We start from the raw sequence: 21,302 nt of genomic DNA on the forward strand, positions 1-21,302 counted from the left end.
GAGATACATGGGCATGAAAGCTGAAAAGTCAAACAAAATAGGCTGTATACTGGAAATTACTCAACTTGGAACCAAAAGTGTTTAACCATTTTTTACTGGTTTAGATATACCCAAGAGAAATGCTGTACTGCTCATTGACGTATTGACCATGATACTTCATTCAAACCCCCATCTACAATTCCCTGCCCATACAGCACAGTTATTGACACCAGATAACGCTGGACCAATGGCTCACTTTCACACAACAGAAGTGAACAAGAAAAGTTACTTGAGCTGCAGTCCCTGAATGCGGGTCAACATAAAACACGTCAGACATAAAGTGACAACATTTTCAGTCTTCGTCACCAGGTCTGTATCATCTCATACTTTTTTGAGTAGCATGGAGGAGTGGTGACAATTTATAACAGGAGAAGCACGGCTGGTCACACCTGGTGTACTCTGCAGAGATACGAGTTTGTGATGAAGGATTTCTAGGAAGTCTTGGGAAACCAAGTGAAGGTTCTCTATTACGAGCCAGCCATCTTTCTTCAGCATCTCCTCCAGTGATGATTCAATGAATGATTCGCATCCTTCTCTGAGAGCAATGACTGAAACAGGAATTGCCTTGTCCTTTAAAAAAAAAAGTCAAAAGTGCTTGTATTAATCCACTGGAATTTAAAAAAATAAATAAGCATTCTTTTCAAATACTGCTAAATGCAACTACATAGAGAAATTCATTCAAAGATATCCTTGGTTGCTCTTTCATGCCAAGATCACAGTGTCTAAATGGCTGGCAAAGTGCTTAGAGTGCTCAGCTGCCAAAACCAGAAGTGTTCCGGTACTCCGACTAAACAGCTGTGAAAAGGTCTTGAGCCATTGTTTTCTAATACCAGCGTCAAATTAGTTGGAGGGCTTTGCTTTCAAAAGGGTCCTTATCTTCAGCTCTCACATGTTGTGCCTCTTTAAAATGAATATGAAGTTATTTATTCAAAATGTTTGATTTTACGATTGAGCAGCAACAGGACCATTTTTCCTGGGTAACAAAGCACACAAGGCCAATCTTTTAATTTGCCAGCTGCCCAAAAATGATTCCAAACAACAGATTTCTTTATTTTTTTAATACATTTACAGCAGGGTCTTTATGATCAGAAATAATGAAGGACCAATTCATTCCAAATCGACATTATTCAGAGCTTATCGGGCTGGAACACGTCTCTTCAGCCAACAACTCCATGTACCAAACAGCCCATATTTTGTACTTTAATCCTTGAATGAAGGTCTTACAATGTGTGATGCACACTCTTTGAGCGCCAGGAGGCTTGAATGCACACAGTCACACAAAAGCCCTATTTACAGCAAATTTGAAGACTCAACATAAGAAAAATAATTTTAATAGCCATACCTAAGATCTTACTCAACAGATAAAGAATGCTAATGTTAGCACATCACTTTCCTGATTTTGAACTGAACTTGCCTGCCATGGCTGTGCAGTAGCTAAACTGCTGCTTTACAGGTCCAGGTGACTAGATTTAAATTATGGCCCAGTCACTATCTGTAGTTTGTATGTTCTTTCCTTTATGTTGGAATTTATCCAAGGTCGTCCTCCCATGTCTCAAAGATAAACAAGATTTTATTGACTTTGTAAATAAAAACTGGTCTGGTATGAGTACCTGTGTCCTACAAAGGGCAGTGTCTCATTCAGAGTTGATTTATGATTTGCAACCAGTGCTGCCCCCATGACCCAGAACTTCATATTAACAGTGCTAGGACAGAGCTGATTGAAGAAAAATTAAAATTTTCCATTTCATTCAAAAAGGAGACAAGCAAAAATATTCAATACAATTTCACAGGTTGATTCCCACAACAGTACTGTTTACCATTGCTGCCTTGCAGATGACCCTTGTTGGCTGGAGGCTAACAGAAAGAGGAATATCAGAGCAACCATTTGCATGTGATAATCCAGCTGGGAGGAGGACCAAAACCCCAAGTGAATTCTCTGCAAGACCTATGACAAAAGAAAAATAATAATAAATGTACAGACTAAGAAGCATCTGCAATGGTGCACATAGCCACTTTGAATCAAGGCAGTATTTTTAATTGTGCCTATTTTCTTTTACCTGTAGATCCTACAGTTTCCTTTTCTGTATTGCTTATCTTCAATATTATTTTACATTGTGTTATACTAAAGCTCTACATTATCTTGATTGTTTCAACATTCAGAGCTTTTTATCTTTTCTATGTGTTTTACAATTATAAATAAAAATGCTGGAATGGGCAATGTTTTCTGTCAATCCAATGTTTACTTTACTGCATAGATTTTCCCAGATACTCATATTCTACTCCCACATCTCAAAGACATGCAAATTAATAATAATAATTTTATTTATATAGCACCTTATCTTACATTTATATGCAACTCAAGGTGCTTTCCATGGATTAATCAACAACAACAAAGATATACCACATCTACTTAGATTATTATCATTAATTAATACTATGATCATTTCTAATAAATGTAAGTATACTAAATACAAAATCAAGCAGGTATTGTTAAGAAAAAATTTACCAGTAAAGTGCAAAACAAACCTTAACTCTTACCAGAAAAAGGTTTTCAAATTAAAATATGTATACATTAAGGTTGACAATAGAACAACCAGATCTAATTAATACAATGTATATAAAAATAAATATATCTAGTATGTATCTACATTTTACCTAGATAACTCATTTAATAGAAACAGTCTGATGTTACTGATCGCAGTTAGGAGACCCAGGTTTGCTTCCCAGGTCCTCCCTGCGTGAAGTTTGCATGTTCTCCCCGTGTCTGCGTGGGTTTCCTCCGGGCGCTCTGGTTTCCTCCCATAGTCCAAAGACATGCCGGTTAGGTGGATTGGCGATTCTAAATTGGCCCTAGTGTGTGCTTGCTGTGTGGATGTGTTTGTGTGTCTTGCGGTGGGTTGGCACCTTGCCCACAATTGGTTCCTGCCTTGTGCCCTGTGTTGGCTGGGATTGACTCCAGCAGACCCCCATGACCCTGTGTTCGGATTCAGCGGGTTGGATAATGGATGGATGGATGATGTTACTGAAGTTAACGAAAAGATACAAAAGCAAATAAAACAGTCCATAGTAGTTTGAGTTGATTTAGGATGTTAAACGAATCTTTCACCCAAAAACGACCTGTTTTTATATGTTACCTACCCCAGGTAGCTCACAGTGATAGCTACATGAAGCATCTTGGATTACGGACAAGGCATATTCTCTTCCTGATGTTTTCATTCACTATTCTTTAACTTATAATTTTATAAGTCTGTCAAGTGTGTGTTTTTGTTGATTTGGCATGAAGCACACTGTTAGCCAATGAATAAGCAGTTACTCAGATGGACTCCTGACCAATGAATGGTCTTCAATTCAAATATTCAGAAGCATCTGAACACGTTCCATTCTCCTTTCATAAAAAAAACATCTTCTAGGAGTGGTTTACATAACACTTAACATAAATACTTGTGATTGGATTGTTGTGAACATACGACAGATGACTTTAAACATGGATTACGTGATAACAAGCGACATCAGATCTTTTCATGGACTTTTTGAAATTGTTTGCCATTTTCCATTTTTCCATTGACTTCAATTATTTTAGAAACTTTGCTATCGCTGCTCTGCATGAAAATATTCAATTCAAATATTTAAATATTTACAGTTCTAAACTTATTTAAAGAATTACCATTTGTGTCTATTTAATCCTGTTTAGATATTGAAACTTACCATTTTTTACTTTCTTAGATATTCATTATTATCATTGCCACAGTCTATTTATAAAATTGTCTGATTCTTTAAGACTTTACCTAGGAAACAGCAGATTTTATTATTACTGTTATTTTATAGTTTGAACTCCAGAAATTGGTATCCGCAGCAGACAAGGAGCAATTAGCCCCAAGATGATGCCTTGTTAAGTAGCCATACGAATATGAGGCAGAGCGAAGACTCAACAGGGGCTTATCTAATAAAAGCACTACGTCCAGACAGAAGCATCGTAAAGATCTTTTAAACATATAACAGCTATCATGACTCAGTATAGTGCAGGTGGGAAGGACTGCAAAGAGCTGCAAAGCCCTGCACGATTTTTCATTTTATTGTGTATGGCTTACAGCTTAGGAAAATTGATGTTAGCTGTCTAATCCTGTCACTGGTGATTGTCTGCTGTCAAAGAATGGGTGATCTATCGCATTACTCATTTCATTATTTTGAGTTATTCAGCGCCTCTGGGTCTTCTCTCTCATTCTCATTCTCATTTCCACGTGATAACAGATTCTTTTCTCGTCTTGTTTTATTTATCTATGAATTAGCAGGTCAAACAGTATGAATGGCACCATTACTTCACCATGTCTATATTTCTCCTTGTGCTTTTCTCTTTTCATTGAGACATTTTGGAAATTATTTTTTAGAAACCTTTGTTTCAAAATGTTGACCTACGTTGAATGTCACCAATTTCCCAGTATGAGCCAGCCTGCAGGGTGCTGTAGCCATGTTTCCTGATGTAGAGTGACAGCGCGACTGCAAAGCGATCTGGCCTGAGAGCTCTCAGAATCAGCAGGTGATGAATCTCCGAAGCAAGGTCATCGCTCCCCTGGGGGTCATCCTTTACAGCCTTGTCTTTTTCTGCTTAAGAGAGGAGAACACCACATAGTACAGTTTTGTTTATTTATACATACAACAAAAACATTGATAACCAACATGAGTGAATTAAACCTGATGATTCTCCCACTAGGAGGCACTAATTAAATACAGCTTTATTTATTAAAAATTGAAAAACTCTCCCTGAGGCACATTGGATGGTAGGCAAGGGATGCTTCAACACCTGCCACTTTGCCTCTGAGCCAAAGAATTTGATATTATCTTTTCATAAAAAATAAATCATTGCATTCACAGTTATCATTATAGCTTGACCAATGATCTGATTGCAATTGCCCAAGGCTATTGTTACGAATCTACTTGACAGCAGAATAACTTCGAAAGCATGGTTGTTTTGTTTAAATAAAATCAGGAACAACATGCAGTGCTGCCACCTCACAAGCCCAACTCATATTGTTCAAAACCTGTGCCAGGTTTTTTTCTGTATAAATGGTGCACATTCTCCCAGTGTCTACGTGGGCTTGTCTCTAGGCCTTACTTCCTATACAGTAGCTAAAGATAGTGAAACCACAAGGGGGCATCAATAAGCCCTAAACCACTGACAAATTGTCACCCAACACAACTCCGGCATCAAATACAGGTGTTTATTTGTTACCAACACGTTCTATATAAGCACCAACCAAAATCAACACAAGAATGTGACAAGTAATCAATTTCTTCTCTCCTTCCTTCCTACAAGTTAGTGTTGCCTGCTGTCTCTTGACTCTGACTTTCCGAGGTGAGACTGAAGTCTTCTTTTAAACTGAACTGCTTCTGGTATCATGACATAGGTCATCCAAAGCATTTCCATGTCATGTGGAAACCAGAGCAGTCCTTCTCCGGTAGCACCCTCTAGAGGCACCCAAGGACCCCGACAGGGCAACATTCCTGGAATCTAATTCCTAAGCCACACAGTGGCTTTCCTAACTTGGTTCAGCCCAGAGGAACAATACCACCTGCTGTGTTGAGGAATGAACTACTCCCGGTATCCACTGTCTTTTGTCAGGCATTCCGGTTGGATTAAGTCTCCACTCCTGTTGTCCTTCCATTTTGGCCTCATGGCCGGGCAAGAAATCATCCTCCATCTCGGCCAAGATGCCTGTTTTTCATCCATGGCACTTACAATATGCAGAGTATGATCACTGGCAATTCCAAATTCGCCCTGTGGGTGTGTTCAGAAGTAGAACTACCTATACTTTTAAAAAGGACAACATAGTCCCTATATACCCATTCACACTCCTAAAGCGGTTTTCGCACATACCTTTGACCACACACAGCATTCTCAGCATCTATATATCCACACTGGTGTACGCATAAGCCAATAAACATTCATTTATCTCTCCATGTACCTTGGAGGCCCCCTGTATGTTCTGTACCAACTTAATAAAACTACTATTCTTGCCAACCCCCTGCCAGCCAGGAGACACTCCACCAAATATATGCCAATGTACTATAATCCTTTCCATTTCAAATCTACTGCTGTTAATATGCATGCAGCTCCTCTGTATTTGATATTACAGTATGTCAGGATGGCATCAAACTTTAAAACTGCCACATAATGGCATAACTTGTTTGTCACTGAGAAAGTGACAATAATATCCTAATTAGTATCTGCGATAAATGGCAATGTGCCACTGGCTTCGCTCCCATCTAAGTAAGAAATTTGTTTTACCTTACTTCAAAATGCAAATAAAGAAGATCAAATTCTCCTTTTGCACACTAAAGCCATCATGCCAAGTTTTCACTCCTTTTTATTTACCTGAAAATAGAAACTTTTTGTAGATTTATGCAGGGGGCAAAACTCAAACAGACCTCCATGGAAGGATGCATAGACCTCAACGTGTTAGGCAACGGTACCCTGACTGCTGTTAGGTACTGGGATAAAATCACCAGAGCCATTGTCAGATCTTATGCTGGTGCAGTGGGCCCTGTGTTCCCCCTGGTGCAGGACAATGCCTGGACTCATGTGGCCAGAGTGTGTTGGCTGTACATGAATGATAAAGGCATTGAGGCGACAGCAGATATGGATGTGCCATCCTGGAGAAGCTGGACTACCTGTGTAACCTGAATTGGCTGCAGGTACTACCTCTTGCTACCAGTAGTGATAAGGACATAAGGATGACTCAAAACTAGAGAAGAATCAGCCAGGAAGGATAATTAGAGAGCAATTGACTGTGGCCATCACCTGCAAAACCATTCCCTTTTTGAGGGTTGTCTTGCTGTTGCCTTTCCAGTGCTGCTGTTGTACCAAAGCAGGTGAAGTTCATTCACAATCACTTATGCTTCCTAACTGGACAGACTGACATCTCTGAAGCTTAATTGACTTGGTGTTAGACTGTGATGATTAAGTGTTCCTTTAATTTTTTTGAACAGTGTATTTGCATATCCATCCATCCATTATCCAACCCACTATATCCTAACCACAGGGTCACGAGGGTCTGCTGGAGCCAATCCCAGCCAACACAGGGCGCAAGGCAGGAAACAAACCCTGGGCAGGGCAACAGCCCACCGCAGGGCACATACACACACCCACACACCAAGCACACACTAGGGACAATTTAGGATTGCCAATGCACCTAACTAATCTTTGGACTGTGAGAGGAAACGCACGCAGACACGGGGAGAACATGCAAACTCCATGCAGGGAGGACCCGGGAAGTGAACCCAGGTCTCCTAACTGCGGGGCAGCAGTGCTACCCACTACACCACCGTGCTACCTGTATTTGAATATGCCAACTCTAAATAAACAGAGCTGCTCTTCTATGGTGAACATCATGCCAAGGGACTTTCCTTGTTCATTATAGCAGGAATGCTAGCAAGTGAAGTGTACTGCTCTGGGTCACATAATGAGTCTGGAATTCAATTGGTTACGTTGTAGTTTTACAGTCCAAAGTCTGTACAGTCCATTTTTAGGCCACTACAGTTTTTGTATTTTTTAATTTCTGATTTTCCAAAAAAAGGGTATATATACTCAGGTACAAACCTTTACTTCATGGCTAATTTTTACATATCTGTGTTATCCAATAATCTCATTTTACTTCTCATGATAAATACAAGTAAAAACAGTGTAACTGTTTAGAAGTAAATCAATCTGACACCTGGATTTTCACACATTGGATACAATCTTTGCGTTAAAGACTGAGTTAAATTATCTAAAGGGCTCTAACTGCCAGGCTCTTCAAGCTCCACTGTAAGAGATGTGAATTTAATTGTCACACATCCTATCTATTTATCAAGAACACATACAAATTAATAGAAATAAGAAGTTGTTTCAGGGAAAAAACGTTGCTCTTCTTGCTTTGATCTTACAAGTCTGGTATTCATAGCTGATAATACAGACCTTGTTTTAATTGAATTATTTAAAGTGTGCAGCATAAAGGATTGTCCCGGAATGACTCATTTATAGGGTATAAAATATGCACATATAAAGCTCCACTTGAAAAATGGACCTATTACAGAGCTCCTTGCTGAGAGGGAATACGAAGTCTCTATTCATAAAAGACACAATACATTTGCTCTTGCTCGAAATCACAAGCGCTATGCAGCCACTCTTACTGTGAGTGTATGATCCTGAGAAATCCTTTTCATTTATTTAAAGATACTGTATGGTAAGCATGAGATTAACTTGACAATTTTAAAAAGAGCTACAGTGGGGTTGTTGTGACGTGTTTGGGGAAAGAGATTCATTCTTAAATAATAGCAGACATGTCTATGTCACATCATGGCTCACCCTGGCCTATTCTGTTCCAGAATTCCATAAGAAAAGAATAAACCTGATTGGTTAATTGTTCATTAATAATAAATAAATGCTCTTTGACTGCAGGGCTGGCAAAGATGGTAATTACCTTTATAACCATAACTACTGTACAGACACAAGGGCAGCTTGATGAATGTTCAGTTACCAGGCAGAGACACACAGAGCTGGCACTTTCATTTTGTCACTTTCAGACTTAGTTTAATTTCTCCTGGAACAGAAATGCTAGGAATGATATCACAGCCAGTGATCCAGCAGCCATAACAGAGGTCTTGTTTTGCAAAAGGTGTATGCTCATATGTAAAGTTTAGATTTAAGTTGTTGTGTTTCAAAAATAACACAGATAAACAGACAAAGAGGCAGGGTGCACATTTTGTGTCTGTGATGGAGTATAACCTTTCTCTAATAATCAACATTTCAGATTAGCTATGTTTACCCAGTGTAAGGGGACAGCCGTTAGTTTATCCGGGCTACAATGCCCCAGTAATGGAAGGATGGGGGAAGGCAGCTCCCCCAGGACGATAGATGGCAGCTTCCCTGGACTCAAGCAGTGCCCTGGATGCCCACAGGGCACTATAGGACTTGGAGATCGGCAACACAGCCCTGCTGGGTACCGTGGGTGCTGCCAGGAGAGGCTGAAGGGAGACTGGGGAGTCCCTACTGTTTACATAGTACTCCAAAGTCACGGGACGGAAGCAAATACAATTCTCCATCTTACCCGGATCAAGGACTATATAAAGGACTGGTGGAGGAGGAGGTGTGGAGAAGAGATTATTGTGATTATATATCGTGTTTATTGTGGCTGTGGTGATTTGGAGGCACTGTTTTGGAAGAAGAAAATATATCAAAAAAGTCTTCTTAGTGCTTTTAACCTGTGCCTAGAGTGTCTGTCTGTTGGGAAAAAGGTGGGCAATATGGCCACCAAGCGTTCATTCACTTACACCAGTCAACCTACACCTGATATGAGGCGGAGCTCTGAGTAAATCGGTGGTTCTCAACCTGAAGTAACAAAAAAGGGGGCGCGTAGATGTGAAAAAAAGAAAACAAGAATCGAAAATAGGAAAAATACATCTATTGAAACCAAAACAAGTTAACTTAAACTACATTCTGATGCTAGAAAAATAAATACTGATAAATGTTAAGTAGGTATAACAAAACTTGTAGCGGTGTATCGGCAGCAAAAAAATGTAGTGTCATAGACTCCCAGTGACATGACGCCGCCGGGATGCCGGAAGAAACAGGGGACCGGAAATGGGACAATACTTTCCCTGGAGTGCAGGAGGGCAGCCTCTCTGGAATGCATGGGGGTCACGGAGCTGCAAAACTCAACCCTGTGCAAAGACAGAGTCACCGCCAGGGGGCGCCTGGACGTGGTTGGAACCCTGGATGGCAGCACTTCCGCCACACCAGGAAGTGCTGCCGGAAGAAACTCCAGGGGCACCCAGAGTGCTTCCGGGTGCTTTATTGACACTTCCGCCACATCAGGAAGTGGCATCAGAACGAGCACCTGGAGATCATCTGGGTCATTATAAAAGGGGCCGCCTTCCTCCAGAAGCTGAGCCGGAGTTGGGAGGAAGGAGACGAAGCTTGTGAGGAGGGGAGAGAAGGTCATTGTGAAGAGAAAGAGAAAGAGAGAGAGATTGAGACTGTTGGCATTTTGGTATTGTGGATTAATAAAACGTGTGCATTTTGGACATTCTGGTGTCTGTCTGTCTGTGTCCGGGGGCATGCTTTTCACAATAGGAATAAATTTTATTAGGGTTTCAAAAAAACGTAAGGGGGTGCACGATTAAAACTGTTGTGAAAACTCAGGTTGCAAATACTTAAAGGTTGAAAAACGCTGTTGTAAATGAAGCAAACATTTTTACATCACACCTCCCGATGGCATACAGGTAAGCGTGTATATATTCTTCCCATGTTCTTGATAGTTTCTTCTGCAGACTTTGCTTTCATACCAGTGCAAGAGCAAACAGTTACATTAATTGACAAATCTAAACGGGCCAAGTGTAATCAAAGGTGGTTGCATATTGCCTTCATGAATACAGAAAAAATAAGACATGGATTTCTTTTTTGGGTAGGGATGGGTATCCTTCCATCCATTTTATGAACTGAAACAGTATATGACACAAGGTATGAATGATCCAAGAATGTGTTGTCAGCCAGTCGCAAGTCACACACACACACATTCTCACCAAGAAAATGAAGAATTGCCAATTAACTTAACACACATATCTTTTGAGATGAGAAACCCCCACAGTCACAAGGAGAATGTGCCATCAAACGTAGGTTGTGCAGTTTTACATACATTGAACAAAGAAGAGGGGAGCCTTTTGTTAGTCTGTCAGATTAAATGGGTCAGCCACTTTCTAATTAATTCCTTTTTCTCATACAGACAGTTTTAAAAATTTATCAGAGGTTTCTCCTTTGATTATATAACTATGTAGTTTTTCACAAATTCTAATGACCCTTACTTTGAAGAACTCCATTTTAAATACACTTCCACTTATGTTATCATGTGCATGATTCACAATTTATCTATGAAAATTCTGCTTGTTAAAAATTGTTGATATCATTGTCAATATAGTGATAGACATCTGCTACTAAGTCCAAGCTCTTCTCAAGTACGAGTGCATAGCAGAAATCTTCAGGGCTCTCAGATAATAATCGATACCACCCTGAGTAAAGCGGAGGAGCTGTCAGTAACCACTTCTCCCTTTTCCTCCCACAGTTCAGAGGCTTGAAAGCTGGAGGACGTGTGACCCAGTTCAGCTTCTGCCAAGAAACCCCACCTATTCTAAGTTGGAGATATATAAACCGAGAAGTCACCTGACGTGGGATTCATTCTGGAACCAATGCACAAACAGGGCTGAAAATGTCTTCTGATTTTTAACTTTCTGTTTTGGCTTAATGTGTTGAGTGCTTCTTATTTTCTCTTTTTTCATCACCTACCTGTTTGCCTAACCTTTCCTCCTTTTGAACCACTACACTACATAAATACTTTATCGTTATTTGGCACACTTGCATTTCATGTGGGTTCCGTGTCTACAACGATCTATGTAAACATATATGTTTTAGTAATAAATGACAAAATGTAGACATGAAGTGTATAATGTTTGAAACCTGAAGTCCAAATATCAAAGAAACACTTTCACAAAAGGTACAAATATAACAGAACAAGTGCGCTTTTATTCAAAAAATATAACTGCAGAAAAGGAATCCGCATTAGGGTGTGACATTGACACGCAACGGTATCAACCGTTGACTGGTAATCAAAACTTCATGGGTTCGATCCCGGACGAGTCCGTTTAGAGAAGTGAAATGCTCGTATTCTTACTATTTTAGAATAAAAACATACATTTGATTCCAGTCTGTAACAGCCGGTGTAATTTATGATACTTGTAAAGGTTAGTTTTGGTTTTTTTTTATTCAGCTTTATTCTCTCAGTCGCGTTCAAGATCCCCCCCCTCGCATTTGAGACTGCTGTTTTCACATAAAGACGCGCTATAACAGAGGTGAACTCAGATCATGATGATGCTTCTACATCGGAGCAAGAATGCACCTTTGCCATCGCACTTGTTCTATTATATTTGTACCGTTAGTGAAAGTGTTTCTTTGATATTTGGACTTCAGGCTTCACACATTACACACTTCATGTCTACATTTTGTCAATTATTACTAAAACATGAAAAACGTTTCTGTTTTAACAATGTGTTTACATATATCGTTGTAGACACGGAACACACATGAAATGCATGTGTTTCAAATAACAATAAAGTATTTATAAAAGGTGTCATTTTGCTTGACTTCTCACTCTATACAACTCTAAGCAACTGACACGCACGTAAACAGACTTGAGCTGAGAAAACTGTGAGGGGTGGGGGGATGTGATAGCAGGTTGCTGGCTGCTTGCTGCTTATCGACACATTTACAAGACAAAAGACACTGACAGAGAGGCGAGAAGCGATTTAAGGTGGGACGGATCTACGAGTTTTTTCGTAGGCTTTGGTAATTCTAGTGTTAATGACTTAACACAAGGCACTTTTTTAAATACATAAAAGGCAAAATATAATAATAGTAAAATTTAAAAAAACAGAGAAGACATTATAGGCAGGGGACTTTCTAAAGGCTTCAGCTCAGCTGAACCCTGTTCTCCGTGCAGCTGGTTTGTGCCTTTTAGTTTAAAAAAGTTAGATAAATGAGACATCCACATGGCGCCGCACCTCACAAATTTCTCATGTAAGGGTTATCAAAATGATTTATCACCTGCGGGGCTGTTAAACACTCTTCTATAAATACTGGGCATTGCAGTGTTAAATCTTTCTTCTTTTTTTGCAATTCCCCTTTTGCATTTGATTTATGGATTTATTCTAGTTGTTTTCAAAAAGAAAAATAGAGTTGTAAAATAAGAGGGATATTCCTAAAGGAGATTCGGCATGGCACTTGTAGTGCAAGCTAAGAAAGCAGCCTGAAAGACTTTCTTTTTGCAGATAGAGACAGAGGGTGAGGAAGATGCAGAATTTATAATGCAGCAAATCTCAAGGCGATCAACAGATCACAGACTGTCTCTCATGAGGTCAGGCCTTAAGGCCCTTCAAGAAAAGTCATGAACACGCCATGGATTACCAGATCGGCTACCTACCAGTCATGCTTTCATTTTTAGCTTTTCTGAGAAGTCTAAACAAAAGTTAAGTCTCTTTACTACTAAAGAACAGAGGAACTGGGAGAAATACATTTTAAAAATCCAACGGCTGACGCCAATATTCTTGTGAAATAAAAAACCTTGCTTTATGTGATACCATATGGTGCTCACGCTTCAGCCCCAGAGTACAGATTATTCTGAGAAGTAAAGTAATTGTTTCCTTAATAATATGTGACAGGAGAGAAATATACAACTGAGTCACTGATAAAAGTCAAAGCCTTGGCAGAATTGCATTACATCATAAATTCAACACTTTTAAAAAAATATACAGCACACATAGCCTTAGGACATATAAAATGGACAGAAAGTAAGACTGCAGACATTGACCCTAATGAAAACGAAGGATCAATGTTCGCAAGGAATGGATGGATGAGATGATAGACAGTCAGCTGGCACTATATATGCATGGGTACTGTCAGAGTTGTAAATAACTATTTTGTTACATTACATTAGTAATGTCTTATCATTTTCTAACCTGCTTAATCCAGACCAAAGGTGTGGGAGAGGATAGATCCTGTCTCAACTAACATAAGGCACATAGCAGGAAGAAACCCTGGACAGGGTACCAGTCCATCACATGGTGACCCCCACACTCAGACACACACTAGGGCCCAATTAGAATTGCCAGTTCATCTAACTTGCATGTCCTTGGACAACAGGAGGTAACCTAAACACCCAGAGGAAACTGTAGACACGGAGAGAACGTACAAACTCCACGCAGGTAGGACCTGGGATTCAGCAGCCCTACCAGTACACCACTGTACTGCCTTACTTCAGTATATTTTTCAGTAATTTGTACTTTACTTGAGTAAAATTCATTCACAAATTTGAGACCTATCAGGTTTGTTGTCATCTTTGGTTATAGTTCAGAGCTGCTCAGATGCAGCCAATAGAATGTCGTGGATCATTAAAAAATAAAAGCACAATAGCGTGCCTTGCACTGCTTGTTTGTTAAGTTGTTCCTGTGCTTCCCACTCACTGTCAAGACATGGAAATTGAATATGCACTTTCCCAGTGGTCACATTTGAAAACAGCATCTAAAAAAAATCTCTGGTTCAAGTGCTTACCTTCAAATTTAAAGAAGCATTCTGAAGTAAGTATTTTTTCCTTTTCTTAAGCTATCTTAAATTGAACCCCTGAAGTTCCAAAAAATGGTATCTTATTAATCTTGTGCAAAAAAATATTTTATGGGCACAAATAATATCTTGAGACCATGAGTTATATATTGTCAGAACAAAATTTGTGTGTTGCACGCACAAGATATTATGGTGTATTCTTACGAACCCAATTACTGAATCACGAGAGTGAGTCCGGCAGTAAAAGTCACTGGTTAACTGGACAAGACACAAGACAGACTCGAGGGTCCAGCAAGATCTTATGGCCTCGAAAGGGTGAAGGGAGTGATGCCAGGGTTTTGCTGTACCTTTTTACGTGAAAGCTAATAAAAGGGGTGTCAGCTTTCTTCAAGCAGAGAGAAGTATTTTGTTGCTACCTTATGGAATTTGAGCTCAGAGAATACTGCCCTGCCGGCCAAAATCTACAGCCACAATGACAAGGAAAATATTGGTGGCTCATTTAGTGAATATTCTAGTTTTGCAAACAAGAGTGAACTTTGACAAGTGATATATTTTGTCTTAGTAAATTACTGGATAATTACTGCACATCTGTTATTCTGTCTACCACTGAATTGCAAAGTGTTTGACTTTTATTTTCTCTGAGCTGTCCTTTTTATTAGTCCTTTATGTGATTCATAAGAATTTATTTAAATTTAACAGAATTGACCCGTGTCCACTGAATTCTTCAATAGAGCATTGATTTTCAGATTTGTAATTGCCATTTGATTATGTCATATTGAAGCTGGATCATTGTAGTGTCATACTAATGCAAGTTGATTTAATTCTTATATGTATAGGAAAATGTTATTAGGTAGAATTTAAAGTTTCTATAGAAGTTCATTAAAAATATAAATATACAGTATATCACAAGATAACCAACTGGTATACATCTGGTTATTCTAGAGAGCTAATAAAATGCCTTGAGTTTAATTATGGTTAATTCCATAGTTTACATGAGTGCAAAAGTGAGTAATTTAAAGAAAAGGAAACCTCAGCTGTTTTAAGAAACTTTTTGTAAAGGTAAACAACAATTCTGAAATTGTATTACTATTTAAAGTGCTCTTCTAAAATCCACCTTTACTTTAGTGAATAAACTCAATTTGTGTTGATTTTCACTCAGTGTTTATGTTGTATATCTATTCAAGTGATACAGTTGTGAGATTTTCTCTTAATTTGTTATTCTTATTTTTATTCCATTCTTCTTCTTTGTAGAGTAGGGATGCCTATTGGTGCTGGGTATCCCAATAGGGGAGGCATGGTGTAAGTCATATCCACACTGACTGGTACCACACTGCAGTTAGATAGATAGATAGATAGATAGATAGATAGATAGATAGATAGATAGATAGATAGATAGATAGATAGATAGATAGATAGATAGATAGATAGATAGATAGATAGATACTTTATTAATCCCAAGGGGAAATTCAACAATAACAACAATCACGTGTCCAAACTCTCTGGGCAAGTAATAGGGACGCAGACTTACAGCCAACAGTTCAATGTCCCTGCAGCAATTGGAGATTTTAACGTTTACATGTCCTGAGTTGCGCCACTCTGTTTTGACATAGAGAGCGAGTCCTCCTCCTTTCTTCTACCCGCAGGTACTTGCGTCTCTGTCCGCTCTAACTGAGCTAAACCCGGGTAGCTCCACGTTAGCATCTGGGATGGTAGTTGTTAGCAACGTTTCACTAAAACACAGCAAGCTGCATTCTCTGTAGGTTCTGACATTTTTCACCAGCACACCCAGTTCGTCGATCTTATTTGGTAGTGAGTTCACATTTCCTAGGATCACAGAAGGCACCGACGGTTTATAACGCCATTTTCTCTCAAGTTGTCTCGCTTGTATCTTATCTTTTATCTTTGTGCCAGCTCGGCTGCCCCGATATTGTCTTCTTACCTTGTCAGGTAAATAAGGAACCACACCGGCATGAACATTTCTTCTCAGTGCTTTAAGCTGACTACTGAATAGGTGAGTCTCAGAGTGTAAACATCCATGTCAAGTAGTAAAAATAGTAAAAAGTGTCCAGGGAGCGATTCCACATAAAATCAATATTAATACTAATCAATAGCAGGATTGCATTTGCACAATTCTTCGTTGTGTATTCCATTTCTCTAGCAAAAAAATGTGTAAGTGTTGTTTGAAAATAAAATAAAATAAAAAAATGTATTGTGTTCTCTAGACAAAGCCTTGCATCTTCTCAGTATTATAAGAAGCACTTTTACTTTTGGTACTTGAGTACCTGTGAAAGCAGATACATTTTTACTTTTACTCAAGCCATTTTTAACTGAACTACTTCTTATTTCAGGAAAAGTAAATATGTGATAAAGTATTTTGACTTTTACTCAAGTATCATTTCCGAGTATTTTTTACAACTTTGGGTACCATGGATCGGTGGCATGCTGCAGGCAGTGGCCAATGGTGGATAACATCATGTACAACTGCCAAGGAATGCAATGGGAATCTGGTTTAGCAGATTTCTAATAAATATGTAAAAACAGGATCCTTAGGGAAGCCATGCATGTCCAGTTCAGCAGCACTCATGGCCATCATTGTCAAAATCTTTTATAAATAATGTGAAAGCAATTAGATTTAGAGTGTGAGGAACAATAGAAGCAAAGTTCAATGGGTAGAGGAGGACCTTCATGATTACAGGCTGTAGCTTATTATACAATGTGGAATTTGCACAGGTCCTTTTCAGGTCCAAGCTGAAATTCATGTTTTGCTAAATTAGCAAAGGTATCATAAAGACACATTGAAATTGATTATTATGACTGCTCAGTTCTCATTGCTTCAGTTTCACCAGGGAATCTGCTTTAATATGAAATACATATCAAAAAAGATTTAATTCGTGTTCCCCTAATTGGGAAGAAAAAACATAATGCCACAATCATACAACAATTCTGACAGTCAATGGATATTATCTGCTGAGCACTGGGAACTGTCAGAGCATTTAAACTTAACGTAAATCAGAAAAGCCAGTCTGAGTAAAAAGTAAGTGGAATCTTTTAGCATTAATACTCTATTGATTGACTAGGGATTTCTAGTAGTGATGAGGCAGTATGAGGATCTTTATTTAACCACAAAAAGCAGAACAGCAACACGTCTGTCTCAAAAGCACTCATTGTACACTGTAGAGGTAAAAAAAAAATTAAATCCATCACAAATGAGATAAAAAGAAAACAGGGAATAAAATGTTCTGCCACAGAATAAGAAGGTTTAGTACAATTTTTTTGTTATTATGGATTTTTTCAGGTTCTCTCTTTTCTACCCATATACTCACAGCTTTGACAACTGATTGATGAATCCGAATTGGTGGGTTCAGGATAAGTATGAGTAGACAGAAGGATGAAGAGATTTAGAATTGGAAGAGGATAGAACTGATTTGTTTAGAACCTAGTTTTGTTAAACTTGACTTGCTTGTATGGAATGTTATTTGATTTTAATAAAATCAATAAAATGTTAAAAAAAAGTAGAATTGGGCTAGAATTAGAGTTTCAGTGACTTTAATTCTCATTTGATTAAAATCTGAAATCTAGATTTTGACGGAAGTGGCATTTTTTTAACAAATCTTTTTTTTTTTTAACAAAAATGTACCATTTTCTCTGCTATAGCTGCATAATTGAACAAACTGGTTAGTCTGCCTAATTAGTTGTCTCGAAGGGAAACTTGACATGATAATTAGATACCACAATATCAATAAGAATACGTCAACAATCTTAAAGAGTCATTTTGATACTCCTACTAAAAGGAAGCATCATGAAGGACTATGAGACTCTTTGCCCAGTGGATAAGGGACGTGCAAGCTACATAAGATGGCACAAAGTATGGGCACAGGCCCTAAGACAGAGGAGAAACAAAATGCACTAGCACTGACAAAACATACCACTATGCCAGTGCCTAAGAGAGAGCACTTGGTGGAATCTATTTAAATGTACTAGGTATCTCTCATATAAAATAACCAACTTTCTAGTGGGACACTAGGGGGCAGGCAACTCAGCAAACGTAAGGAGAAGCTAATCCTTAAAATGAAGAAAGAGTGAAGCTAAGGAGGACTTAGGAAAGTTTAAAAATCATTTTGGTCTGCAGAGTGTGAACTTAGTTTCAGTTTTTGTTAAAATCTCAATTTCTGTCTTCTTGTAGTCTTTATCATGATTTGTCTTTTTTGTAATTTACCTACACTACCTTGACTGTCTATGTTTTTGTAATACAGTGATCCCCTGCCTATCCTGGAAGTTACATTCCAGACCCATCAGCGATAGGTGAAAATCTGCGATATAGAAAGACCATATAAATAAACATTTTTTTATAGTTTAAGCCTTAAAATACCCCTCCCACATGCTTTAAACACATGTAAACTTGTAATGGCAAGCAACGTTCATGTAAAACTGTCCTTCCTGAAGCATATCCAGGAGTTCTACCTTCTCCTGAATGGTCAAGGTCTTTCTCTTGCACTTAGGCTCACTACTACCAAAAGGCTTAGAAGATGCAGGATTATTGGGTGCCATCGTAGAGCTTAAAACAAACGAAAAGTTCACAAAAAGTTTGCTCACAACAATTGGACCACAAGCTATGTTCGCTGTTCTTGTAAGGTTACACCACATTAGCAGCAGCCAATCAGAGCCCAGGAGAATGAAAATCCAGCTCTGATTGGTTGGGTCTCCTCTTTCAACCAATAACATCATCTGGGTACTGTAATGTGAAACTTTTTGTCTACCATAGTGTACAATGTATGTATATTTAATAATTTACTGTACTGTATTGCTTAAATGTTCATCTATACTAATAAAAGGCAAAGCCCTCACTCACTCACTCACTGACTCATCACTAATTCTCCAACGTCCCGTGTGGGTGGAAGGCTGAAATTTGGCAGGTTCATTCCTTACAGCTTCCTTACAAAAGTTGGGCAGGTTTTATATCGAAATTCTACGCGTAATGGTCATAACTGGAAGCAGTTTTTCTCCATTTACTGTAATGGAGATGAGCTTCAACGCCGTGGGGGCGGAGTTTCGTGTGACATCATCACGCCTCCCACGTAATCACGCAGTACATAGAAAACCAGGAAGACCTCAAAAAAGCGCTGAAGAAAACATGCATTATATAATTGAGAAGGCAGCGAAACAATAAGAAGCGAGCGAGTGACATATACAACCATATTCATGAGTTCTGCTACTTCGGAAACAAAGCACGATGTAAACCTACACTTTAAATTAAGTTCATAGACAGGCTGCTGCTGGCGTTTGTAATTTAGTGCCTGCCCATATAAGGCCGTCCGTCAGCGGCAATCCAATAGCAAACTGCCACGGGTAAATATTCACGGGTGAAGGACTGTGCTTATGGAGAGGAAGATGAGATGGTCAGGGTGGTGTTTGACATAAACTCAGCGAAACTGCGAGAGAAAGTTTTAAGTGCCAGGACTAAGGTAACATTAAATACAGCCATGGACATAGCATGAGATGGCACCAGCACAGCTGGGAACCTTCGATGCATGTACACCAAGTGGCTCACGTGAACTGACGCAGTGCACAGATAAAAAGCAACAGTTCCAAAGAGCTGAACAAAAACCGAATTGCACAATTGAAAAGGCAGCAAAAATATGAAGCGTCTGATACATACAAGCATATTCATAAATCCAACTACTGCGGAAACAAAGCACACGTTGGAAAAAGTCAATGTCCCGCTAAAGGAAGACAGTGTAAAAAAAACCTGTGCATGCAGTGTGTCGGGTCTCAGATAAAGAAGAACACGAGCTGTTTATTGATGCAGTAAGAAACGAATCGATGAATGAAACCTGTCATCTTTACAACGATTGACAAACACGAATGTAACTTGAACACAACACATCCTACAAATACGAACCTGATTGAAAGAAATAATGATAATCAAATCCTTGATGACAGCAACACTCAGTAACACTCACAAAACAAATACTGTATATTGACAGTCATGTTACCTTATTTTTAAAATGTTCCCTTTTCTTTTCTAGCTTTTTAACACACTACTTCTCCTGTGATACGCTGGTATATATATATGTATATATATATATCCCGATCTACATACTCGAATAATGGATACTTTATTCGCCATCAATGATTGTTTTGGTAAAGCCATACTCAGTGTATTCATTAGATGAACGGTAAAAAAGTAAGAGCGAGGGGAGGATGACTTATTGAGGCATGCAGGCTGTAGTGCGCCAACTCTATCTGAATTGCGATCACATTTGAAAAAATATATCTTTTCAAGTTCTATTTAGTCCATATGTGTCAAACTCAAGGGCGCGGGCCACATCCGCCCAGCGTGTAATTATATCCGCCCGCAAGATCATTTTATATACTGTATTATTGTTATTAAAGCCGGGTATATGAAGCTGGTAACACAATAAACTACAGATCCCATAATGCAGCGCTTCAGCTGCCTTGCCGTAACACTTACCGCTTACTAGAGTTATTGCGCACTGAGTTTGCACGGCGCTTTGGTGACTTTGAAGAACAAAAAAAGTCCGCCTACATGCGGCTCAAACCTTGTGCATGTTTGGTAGCACATATCTGTGTGAGAAGCTCTTCTCAGTGATAAAGACTAACAAAACAGCACACAGGAGTCGCCTCACTGATGAGCACCTGCAATCCATCCTGAGAATCTCCACAACACAGAACCTCACACCAAACAGAAACGAACTTGTGGCCAGGCGTCCAGCTCTAAAATGACATACGAGCAAAGACAACTGAATGATTTGATTTGTTATTGCTGAAAGGAACACATTTTATTTATATTTCTAGGTTTTGTTATGCAGCATGTTCATATTTGAATTTGTATAATTTTGACAGGATATATTTTTATGGAGAGCAAAATCTTTTGGGATATTTAAAATTTAAGTTTATTTTTTATATAAAATTACATAAGAGTAAAGAAATTTGAATGTTTGTTCTTTTAACGTTTACTTTATTTCTAACTTGTACCAAAGTCACCAAAGCGCCGTGCAAACTCAGTGCGCTCCGTTTATCAGCAAAGTGCGTATTTGGGAACACCGTAGTGACGACTTGGTTTAACATTACTTGGCAACAGGGAAAGTGGGGCAAATTGCAC

At 38.9% G+C, this 21,302-nt stretch overlaps 1 protein-coding gene across 1 annotated transcript in view; it reads right to left on the reverse strand.

Annotated features, from left to right (window-relative positions):
- The window catches only part of LOC120531521 (dynein beta chain, ciliary-like), a 285,809-nt gene that overhangs the window by 99,683 nt on the left and 164,824 nt on the right, over window positions 1-21,302 (reverse strand). Inside the window, exons 30-32 of the mRNA XM_039756997.1 lie at window positions 4,453-4,641; window positions 1,857-1,984; window positions 429-609 (exon numbers count right to left, since the gene is read on the reverse strand). Coding sequence (XP_039612931.1) covers window positions 429-609; window positions 1,857-1,984; window positions 4,453-4,641 — 498 coding nt within the window. The remainder of the gene's footprint in view (window positions 1-428; window positions 610-1,856; window positions 1,985-4,452; window positions 4,642-21,302) is intronic.

The sequence above is a fragment of the Polypterus senegalus genome, chromosome 6 (assembly GCF_016835505.1).
Source record: "Polypterus senegalus isolate Bchr_013 chromosome 6, ASM1683550v1, whole genome shotgun sequence".
Taxonomy (NCBI): Eukaryota; Metazoa; Chordata; class Cladistia; order Polypteriformes; family Polypteridae; genus Polypterus; species Polypterus senegalus.